This window comes from Gymnogyps californianus, chromosome 8 (genome assembly GCF_018139145.2).
Source record: "Gymnogyps californianus isolate 813 chromosome 8, ASM1813914v2, whole genome shotgun sequence".
Lineage (NCBI taxonomy): Eukaryota > Metazoa > Chordata > Aves > Accipitriformes > Cathartidae > Gymnogyps > Gymnogyps californianus.
Window position 1 is genome coordinate 2,791,042 of NC_059478.1, and position 11,493 is coordinate 2,802,534.

The 11,493-nt window shown below is 41.2% G+C and overlaps 1 protein-coding gene across 1 annotated transcript; it reads left to right on the forward strand.

Annotated features, from left to right (window-relative positions):
• The first annotated feature begins 7,845 nt into the window (after positions 1-7,845).
• On the forward strand, positions 7,846-11,036 carry PDC (phosducin). The gene is made up of 3 exons (XM_050901092.1): positions 7,846-7,906; positions 9,671-9,831; positions 10,509-11,036. The coding sequence occupies exons 1-3, from the start codon at positions 7,846-7,848 to the stop codon at positions 11,034-11,036; spliced, it is 750 nt and encodes a 249-aa protein (XP_050757049.1).
• The last annotated feature ends 457 nt before the right edge of the window (positions 11,037-11,493 follow it).

Sequence of the window (11,493 nt, forward strand, 5' to 3'; positions counted from 1 at the left end):
AACATGAGGAATACGTTCCTACTATTGCTTTTACTTCATGCAATTGTAGTTGCTACAGGGATGTCAGGATCATACAGTGGAGACGACGTTATTTCTGATACTGGAAGCAAGGGGGCCAGGCAACCCTGTAGCACACACTGTGAAGTTGCAGCTGGTTGGAACGGGACTTGGACGTCTGTCATTTAATCAATTACTTTATAAATGGTTACTGCATTTTTTTGGTAAATGGTCAGGTAAAAAAAAAAACAAACCACATTCTGGTGTAACACATCCAGCTGGCAACAGCTTTACAGTTCAACAGAGGAAATTTTTTTTCTTCTAATTTGGATATACTGACCTAACTCAGGATTGCCTGCGCCCTCCCCACAGTGTCCTTGCTGCCTTTTGACAAATACAGATACAGCACTTTTACATGTGGGTCTTCCCAATTAAGGTAAATACAGAAATTAATCCCCCAAACTAGCAAGTTTCACTTTCTGCTCTGTAAAGGGAAAACAATTTTGCATCCAATAGCTGCACATGTAACTATTGTATAAGTGTCAGGAGAGAAGAAAAACATTTTTTATTCACGTTTCCGCACGCGTAAGAAACATTAGCGGATGGTTGGGAGATCACAGAACTGTAGATCCATCCCACCTTTCGGTAGTGGCTCTTCCCATATTAACAGAGTGGCTGAAAGCTATTAATACAGAATGAATATCTGCTTGATAATGTAAGAGCCAGGAGGATGGGAGATTCACACCAGCCTAACCCAATCACCTACGTTACACAGCTCGTCTCTCCAGTTGAAAAGGCAATACGGACTCCTTTTCTGCAAAGCCACCTGGAGGGCTTACCCCCACACATTGACCAGATAAAGCTGAGAAAAACCAGCTTCCCGTTGTTGGTGCCTTAAGTTAAATGCCTGTAACAAGACGACGTGACCAACTGACTGTCAACTCTTCTAAAACATGGAGATGTGCTTGGTGGAGTCCCAGGACACTTTACCAGAAGGGGAAGAAAGGGAATGGAAGAACAGCAAGCACCTGGCAGTCACAAGCGAGCCCTACCTGCTTGGCTCTGCCAGTCCTACAGGAACAGCTCCAGGGCAGCAGGCTGGAAGACACAAGAAATTCTTGAGAGCACAGGTTGAAGATACCTCCTTCATCCATGTCCCTCTCCTTACCGTAGCACAGTCTTACTCGGTCTGCTCTGACTTACTTTACTCTTGAATCATCACCGCAAGACATCTGGAAATCTAATTAAACTGCCAAGAAGTTAATAAATACTCCCTGTCAAGAGCTACTGCCCTGCCTTGCCCAAAGCATTAGATGCTGCACTCTGTCCAGCCGGGGTGAGTAGGTCCTGCTGCAGAGAAAGGCACTAATTCAGTGTTAGAGTGTCAGAACTGAGAGATAATACAACTTTTCAAATGATGGGAAAGCAGCAAACAAAATCTTCGCGCATCTCAGAGGATGCATGTTAATGCTCAGAGAAAGCCAGGAATGAAGAATACATGAATTTGAAAGCTGTCATGACCAACTTTTTTTTTAAATTGCTTAATTCTCTCAAATTTGAAAGACTGCTTAGGTAGACCCTGCATTCATAGGGAGCCTGTTGGCTAGGTCAAGCCTGCCTTTTGCAGATAATGATAACAAAGTGTAGATATGAAGAAAGCAAAAGCAAGAATTCCTACTGATTTACTTTTGCAGTTACAAATACACATTTGAAAAAAACTTCAACCAAGCTAAGGGAAAAAAAAAAAATAAAACAACCCACACCAGAATTAAATATTATCATTTCTGAGCCAAACCTATTTTGCTAACTGTTTTCTGTGGGCAATTTTTTGCATATCCAGAGCCTTAGGAGGCATTCTTGGTCAAGCCCTACCCCAAAACAGACAGTGGATGTTCTCCCAACTTCACAAGTTTCGATTCCTCCCAGCCCTCCCCTGCAGGCACTCTTTGTTTTTTGATGGAAAGGAGCAGTAAGAGTCTGTTCAAAGTCCCTACAGGGTACTACTTCTTCTAGATCTTTAATTAGCCTCACAACAAATTTAAGTTTCTTCCCTTTTCCATTAAATGCTAGCCATCAACCTCTCTAAACACCTGTCTCCAGTCACTGCTAGAGTTACAGCTCTGACATAAGTGATTTTTGACAAATTATAGGGATTATACGCACTGCCAAACATCTGCTGAGCTTGGAAAAAAAAAAAATATATATAAAACTTCTCCCCTAGGCTTCTGCCGTTCATCATGCCTCTGCTAATTACAACAATAAACTCCAACCAAAACTCTGAAGGACATGTCAATTCTAGCAGGCATACAGATGTTTACTTAGAGTTCAGAAATTAAATATGTACTTAAACATCAACTGAAAACTCTGTCCTGACTTTCAGAGTACCGTGGTGAAATGCTCAATCCATCTGACAAATCGGGCCAGGCATTGAGGTTAAACATGGATTGAGGTTCATGCCCTTAAATATCTGCATTTGAAAACGCTGGCTGTTCTGCTTTCGCTTCAAATAGACACTTTCTTAGCATCCAACCATCCTCCTCTTCCACCCCACTTGATATATCCAAGTTTTTTTAAAAAGAAGATAAATGAATAATAGGTTTCCTGACAGAATTAAAAAAAAAAAAAAAAAAGGATGAATTCATCACAATAGTAACAACTATGTAACTGCTCCAACAAATATGTAACATGCTCCAAAAATTCGAATCCTGAGTTTCGAAAGACATTCACCATTTAATATACAAAATTAAGCTTTTTCAAATAAAAAATTTTAGTTAATGATAATTGAAATTTGACATTATTAACGTCAACTAATATTTTTTCTGAAATAATAAAACAAGGTCTGTTTTAAAATATCTGCATTCTGCCTTTCCATACAAAACATAATGGTACTGTGGTAGAAGTGAAGCTGATTGATGTGAAAGATGTTGAGCTCATTTCCCATTTCAGAGTGAAATCCAGAAATCAATGTGCAATCCATAAAAGATGAACAATTTCTGGTGCATAACTATAGACCAAATTTTGAAAGACTTAAAAAAAAAAAAAAAAAGATTAAAAGAAAGGGATATTTTTTCTAATCCTATGTTTTTTAACCTAACACACTACTGAAGCCAGGGGTAGTCACATAGGGAATTTTCTAACTGGCAAAGCCTTAAGGATAAATGAAACATTGGACTGCATCTATTTAAAATGTTTCCATCTCACAAATAAAGAACAGCATAACTCTCCTAAAGCGGATAGAGCGAATAATCCAATCCCATAACCCTCTCATCAGTCCTGGTGACCTGCAGTGAAGCTGACAGCTTTCTACGTCAACCCATCCTGGTTTATATTTTCTTCCTATCGTATGAACTCTTCTTTAAGCAAATAAAGTCCCGTTCGGGTGTTTTGAAACTATGTTTTTCCCCAAACACAGTGATCTCATCACTACATGATACACCATGTTTTTCCTTTAGGTAAGCCCAGGAAGTTTTCATTTATCCATATAATAAGCCTGTCTTTGCACATCTGGGTAATACAACGCCGGTGCAAGCGGTCAACACAGGTGGCTGCGGCTCTGAAGCCTGGCCCTTAAATCTGTATTTACCCACCTTAATGTAAGGGACCTGACTGTCTCTGAATGCCAAGGGAGCTGCAGGTACTCTGTGTTTTCGACTAGCAGCTATCTGGCTTGGTGCCTGACAGTCGTCATCGGGAGCAGATCACTAAAGGTGCTTATGGCTTTCGGCTCCCTCCACAATGCTCTGGCAACGGGTCTGAAATTCTGACCTCCGACCTTGACATTGATTTTGCTTACGTAATGATGCTAATGCCTCTTGCAAATCTAAATGCATACATGACCAAGGATGGATAGCGCGCTCGCTTCCTCGGCTTTTTTTTTTTTTTTAAAAGGGACCAGCTGAAAAGAAGAAATTGTAATTTTTGCTTTCTTCACTCAGAAAGTCTGACATAAAGACAGGAAAGTAAAGAAGACTAATTTAATAAATTTAAAATTTAATTTAAAAATTTAAATAGATTTATTTAAAAATTTAAATAATTTAATAAATTTAAAATTTAAGACTATCTTAAAATATGTATGTGAAGTCACCATATGCATTAAAAAACACAGTCTAATACATTGATGATCTGCAGACCTGATAAGGAAAATTTTTTCTCCCCAATTAGCACTTTTCAAATAAAAACGTCAGGAGCCGCTTTCAGTTGTCAAAATCAATGACAAAGGCTAATGAAAATGCAATATCTTCTAAATCAGCAATTTTTCCCTCCACAAAGATTGCTGTTCATCTGGCTTGTCACATGCTGTTAAAATGGTGCAAAGAGAAAACTTGAGATCAGTGGCAAAGCAGCTGGTGTCCTGGAAGGTCTGTCGGTACTTCCTTAGAACTAACAGACACAAATAGCTTTAGTAATGAGATTTATTATCACTTTACCATCACTGCACATCATCCTGCATCGCTGTTTGACTTGACTACCCTCTCAGGATATTCTACTCTCACCGTGTGCTTTTACCCCGAGCAAGTATTTAGCAGGATTGTAAGACTGCACATTTACACGGGGGGGGGGGGGAAATAAATAAAAAATCAGATTTAAAGCAGTAAGGATTCTATAAGAGATGGTTGCAATGGCCAGGGATGTACGTTCTCCAGCATGCAAGCCCATCCCTATTGAATGCAACCATCCCCACGCAGCTAAGTGCTGCCTCTGACCTCTGCGCTCCACGATGCTCTCAGGCTGACTCAGGTTTAAGGGCGTTGTATTAACAGATGACCTTAACGAATTTCTAAAAGGCAGCACTGTCGGTCAGCCGTCTTTCAGGACAGCTTGCCGCTGGGCGCGCGAACGCGAGCGCTGCGGTCTGTCCGCGGGGTTGCAAAGTGCAGCTGCTCTTACGAGAGCTGCCGTCTGGCACAGAGGACGGCTCTAGCTGTCCCCACCGCCGGGCACACCGGATTTCAGCACACCTGTAAAGCCGGGGAGGTGGCAACTTTAGGTCTAAGACACCTTGTGATGGGTCGTTACAAACTGCTCTGTGACACTATCTGCTTTACTGTCTCAGCATTACGCATTGACATTTCCTCATGGAGGCACTTGCACAACATGCTCCAGAGTTGGTAGCACCCACATTTCTCCAAATATTAGGAACCTAATTTTTTCTTTGGAAAATGCTGCTTGCCCAGCATATAAAAGAACACCACCTCACCACCCAAAAAAATCCCAACCAGCAACACAAAAACTCTATCTAAACCCTTCACAAGGATGTGGGAGAATTTCCTGCCCTGGTGATTGCCCATTTTTGCCCACACACTAAACGCAATAGCTTACACCTTCTTCCACCGCGCTTTCTTGAAAGGAAGACTCTACTACAGGAGAACCAGCTCATCCTATAACCGAGCTTCCCACGGATCACCGTGCAGTTACACGTTCATATGCCCTTGTCCTCAGGTGCCTAATTGGGAAACACCTGGCTCAGACGGCCTAATTCCCACAGTGCCAAGATAAGAACAATAAATATTTATAACTCCACTGAGCAGAAAGGAGGATGGTTTGCATGACTTGCTCCAGGCTCACAGCCTGACTCAGTCGCAAGGCCAGGATTAAATTTTAGGAGTTCCCCACTCCAGGTCCATGGATTAAATTTTAGGAGTTTCCCACTCCCAGGTCCATGGTCAGCTTACCAGCCTGTGCACGGTCAGGATTGTTGCCTCATGCCACGCTGCAGAAGAATGGTGAAACGCAGCTTTCCGTGTCATTATGATTCACCTAATCTTTGCAGATTTATTAGATACAACAGATCAGTAACACAAACTTGACAGAGAGCTTTCATTTGTTAAGCAATCAGTTCCCATCTCTAATGTTTCACCAAAAGCATGGTCAGTTTTCTGGTTTGAGCCTTCAACAGACTGCTTAAGTTTCATATCCTGTATTTTTAGTGCCTTTCGGGGCTAAAAGCTATGAAACAGCAAAGCATACAGAGAATCAAACCCTCTCTTTCCTCATGGAACAAAGAAAATCCTCAGCATCAGCAGACAGAAGACCTTTTTGTAGATGTCCATGTAAGTCACGGGAATGACTTACAAGGCTTTGACCCAGCATATCCACATAACTGTCCATCCCTGACATGGCAAAGATTTTCAGTTTTGCCTGTGTGAGAAGGGATTAGCTTCATATTTCTATTTCAGAATTGATTAAGTAGGAATTGATCCAGTAATCTGGATCTATATGCTGACAACAATCTATCTACAGATCTATCTACAGAAAGAATTTATACTAATAAAGTATAATTCATTACCTGCTTTTCTTCCAAACTTATTTGCAATGCTTCCCACAAGTTTTGATTAATTGCCACGAGTACAGGTATGGAACAATTTATTTGCACATTTACACATCAGCTTTAGTCCCAATACACACAAGAATTGGATTCCTTGTGTCTTGCTCAGCCATTATTCCACTTCATCCCTTGATGCTGGTATGTAAAAATGAAGGTGCATTTCCTCCTGTGCATACATGCTACAACACTAACGTCACTCTAGTCTAACACACTAGCAGCTTTTAAAAATGGCATTCATGGCATGATAACATCTTAGCGTTTGCTTCAAGATGGGATTTACTGTGAAGTCAAAGAAAGCTTACCTTAACATCTGAACAGCTAAAACTAGTCTAGACTAAATGGGAACACTCAAATCATCTGCCTTAAGACTCCTGTAGACAGTGACACTTCATCACATTAGAACTACCGTTTTTGACTAAAAAGGAAACTTGTGACCGATGTGCAACATGAGAAAAGACTCAGTACTATGTGGTGGCAGAGCTCATGCAGAGGGCTATGTAGATGTCTATCAGCAGTGTAGTAAAAATGCATGCAAAGAATTGGTACTTTTCTCCCCCAGTACATCCTCCTGAAACAGATAATTGATCTTCTCAAGAAAGCTGTAGGACCCCAAGAACATTTACTGTGACTTTCAGGAACCAGCAGAACATCAGCCTGACCTTGAGAGCTCAAAGCTCTGGCCAAACCTTGCTGCTCTGTAATGCTCTGGCACCATCCAGCTGGGCTCATCTTGTTGGTGGGAATACACGACAGGAAACCTCTCCTCTTCCCTCAAAGAACAGTGGTTCTACTTCACCCCTCAAAAACTCCACCGTAAAAGATAAAAAGGGTGTTGCTTGAGTACTGCTGTATCGCAGTGCCCTGGGATTGCCATCTGGCTCCTTGGGTTGCTTTATTTATAGAACGGGTGCAACAAGAAAGTGATTTTGATTTATAACCCCCATAATTTTTTCTGTTTTGTAACAAACATGGCCCAACCAGTACAAGAAGTCTAGCTCCAGGATGTTCAGAGGTCTCTTGCCCAACAGGTTCAAATACTTGGCTCCGTCTTCTGTATGAGAAATGAGCAGTTCAGGCAATCCTTAAAAATAAATGCTTACAGCACTTGGAAAATTAATAGGTTGCCGATTCCAAGGCGGATTAAAAAAAAAAAAGAAAGAAAAAAAAAATACTCACTACACATTCCCATTGCAGAAAGTTGTACAACCATGATTTCACACCATGTCCCCAATTTTCTCCGATGACTGAGAAGGAACAGTACAATGGAGAAACCCTCGCCTAGGCACTTTCAGTAAGAATCTGGCCAGACATCTTTTTAAAGAGACTGACATATATCCTAATTGCTTTTTATGAGATGATGAGAAGCTCTACAGTTATCATCTGTATTTTGATCTTCACTGATACGTAACAGCTGCAGGAAATTACACACTGCACTGTACCTACTGTAAGTTTATCCCTTTTCTATCCTGTTATTAACTGTTCTCCTCTTTGAACTTGCAGCATCTCCTACTCCAGCCACCAAAATGGAAGAAAATGCCAACACCAGCTTCGAAGAAGATTTTGAAGGACAGGCGACACACACAGGCAAGGAAACTAACTGCATTTTTTTTCTAAAAATAAGCTAAACTGTCCCTGTTCACTGGGGAAAACCAGAATTCCAGTAGATCCAGTTGGTTTGCCAGAAACACAGGCTTGCACAGAAACATAGGCTCCAAAGCCAATGAGAATGTATTTTGGAGTGACACCTCTCATGGAAGGGCAGGTAACACCAAACTGATCTTTGTGCCAATCCTCCTCATACCTGAAGCAAATGGCAAATGCAGAAGACACCTGAAGAAGCCACCAACAGCAATGGCCCAATGCAGCTCTTGTTGGTTTATTGCTTCAGTCAGGAACCACAGCCTTTCTTCTTCTGGGGAAAAGAGAAGAAAACAAAATAGCAGCAAAAACCACACTCACACGCTAGAATTAGGTTATAAGGTTTCACTATAAAGGCTGGATTATTTTTTCCTTCTTATAGAAAGAACATTCAGTGCTAGAAGTGAACCTATAAATCCTTTTGGCAAACACAGCATAGCATTTAAAAGCTTTAAAAGCATCCTTGCTCAGAATCACAATTCTTTTTAATCCAGCACTCAATCACCATGATTTTTATGAGTACTGACATTGTATTCAGCTCTACAGACAGGTATCACTTCATCCCACCCCACCAACAGGTAACTATATGGCAATCATTCCCTCCCTGTGCTCCGAGGGCTTCTTTTTCTTTGTGCTATAATAAATTTAGCTCTTGTAATAACTCTTTCCAGGGTTCTTTCCCAACCAGCCTTGCTGCTGTTGGCTATTTTTTTAGGGACCCAAATGTAGGGCACTACATCCACCCCTAGGCTTCAAAATAGTTTTGGAAATCAGGCTACTGTACTGCTATCGCTACGCCAAGAGGTTCAGGCTAATTCCTGCTTTGGAACCTGTTTGCAAAAGATCAGGTCACCTTCCCTTTCCACCGAGGGGTGTAGTGCCGTTAGCCACCACTTCAAGATGTTGAAATTTAATCCAAAACAGAGTCTTGGCAACTGGCAACACCACACGTCTCTCCTGAGAGGGAGAGCTGCTTACCTAGCCTTTTCTAAATTTTCCATAGAAATAAACTTCACCTCTGAAAACACTAAAATATTCCTTGTTTTTGCTTTAGAATCTAAGATGCAGATTAAAATGTTTCATTTTGAGAAACACCACTGGAATTTTGAAATGAATTTTTTTTTTCCCATTTCAAAATTTAACTGCTTTAATCAACCAGCTCCAAAGACCAAGATCTGCATTACAATCAGAATTATCACAGCATTTGCCTTACAGGTTACTCTTCCAGTGGAACAGGTATGGGTTTAAAAAAAAAAAACCAAAAAACCAAAACCCACAACTCAAGTGTCCTGTATTCTTAGTTTTACTGTAAGTCCTTACACATGTTATGTATTCAAATACACTGTCTATAGAGAAATGCAAATATACTTCTACAAAACACTAGCTTTGGCCAACACGTCAGTTTTAACAAGTTTCGACATCCTCATCCTTGTTAACTACTCATGTAGTTTACCAAAATCCTTTTACAGGATCCTGATAGGAAACAGACCACCAAAGTGATCCAGGTTAGAAAAAAACCTCTTTCTTTCTTTTGGAGCCTAATGTAACACATTGGTCCCAAAGCTCTGGTTTTCAGCACTCCTGGAGAGCGTTCTGGAAGGAAGAGTGGCAGACAGATAAACTGCTGCACAGAAGGACAAACCAGCAAAGAGACTTCTTAAGACAGCTTCTTGTTGCAGCCAGTCTCTCATCTAACTTCATCTCTCTTAGGGCCCAAAGGCGTGATCAATGACTGGAGGAAGTTTAAATTAGAAAGCGAAGATAGAGGCTCCTTATCCTTGAGCAAGAAAGAAATTCTTAGACAAATGTCTTCACCACACAGATCTTTCAGTAAAGATGATAAAGACACCAGAGAGAGATTCTGCCGTAAGGTAAGAGAAGAAAAGCAAAATAAATTAATTTTGATTCTATATAAAACATACTGGTTCTAAGCTAGAAAATCCTGAATTTGCCAGACTCAATTTCTTTGCAACTTAGCAGAGCTCACACAACAGAACAAATGCACGTGCAACCATCTATCTAGTCCTCTCCCAAGCAAAGTCTAACTTCAGTAGGATAAGCAGTATATTTCACAACAACATATCACACAACACAGAGTCTGACCTTTCTTCCTCCCTTCCCTGCCTCAATGCTCTATCCTTGGTTAAGGCAATGGAAAATCTTTAACATGTTTAAAAACCTACTAGTCAGGATAGAGCTCTGAGCCTGAACGTCACTCATTACTGTTTACCAGTTCTGAAAGGGGGGGACCCAAAACCCAAAAAACCACAGGAATTAAACTTTGACCCCACTACAGTCACTGGCAACATTCCCACCAACTCTGGAAGATGCAGAAGTTTTTGCCAAATATGGCAACTGTCTTCAGTATCATGCAAGTGTTGAGACAGGATCTTCACCCGTCTCTTCAAGAGACCTCCCAGAGTCACTGTAGGAAGTGACTGCTCTTCTGGCTAAGCTTTTGATGCGATGTTCTTTAGACAACAACTTAGTCTCTTCCTGTTTCAGCACCAACAGATTACCACTTATAACATTCTCTCAATATTCACAGATGAGCATGCAGGAGTATGAGTTAATTCATGATGAGCAAGAAGATGAAAGTTGCCTACAAAAATACCGCAAACGCTGCATGCAGGATATGCACCAGAGGCTGAGTTTTGGGCCGAAATACGGTTATCTGTGTGAGCTGCAAAACGGGGAACAGTTCCTGGAAGCCATTGAGAAAGAACATAAAACTACCACCGTCATCGTCCACATTTACGAAGACGGCATCAAGGGCTGCGACGCTCTCAACAACAGCTTGACCTGCCTGGCGGCCGAGTACGCCACGGTGAAGTTCTGCAAGATCAAGGCCTCCAACACGGGGGCTGGAGACCGCTTCTCAAACGAAGTGCTTCCCACCCTACTTGTCTATAAGGGTGGGGAGCTTCTGAGCAATTTCATTAGCGTTTCTGAACAATTCAATGAGGAGTTTTTTGCTGTGGATGTGGAGTCTTTCCTAAATGAGTATGGGCTGCTACCTGAAAGGGAGCTTCCAGCACTGGGAAATGGCAACATGGATGAGCAAGATGTTGAATAATTAGAGAGCCATAGTCCTCACTGTCTCTCTTTCCTCTTCAGTATGTTGTAAATCAATCACAGTAACACCCATCTCATTTAGAGAAGGCTGTATTTGCTAACTTATTTGTAAGATATGCTTATATAAAAATTGCTTAACTGTTAGTATGTGAATTCTAGTCAAAACACGTACAACTGGCAGTCTTGTACATAATTATTTCTATGCCAGCCACAAGTAATAGGAAGAACAAGAGATGATACTGGTGATCTCTAAGAAATTAAGGAAGAAAAAAAAATTAAAAATTGAGGGCCTACGCCTATCTCCATGAAGCACAAGAAGAACTTCATTTCAACAGGAACAGGACTGATCCATCCCTCTGCATACACAAAAAGCCATCTCTGTGCTCTGGAATTACGGCGAGTCCTGGCTCCTCAGATTCACTTCTGCCAACTTCAGCAGGAACAAGATCTCATCCAGC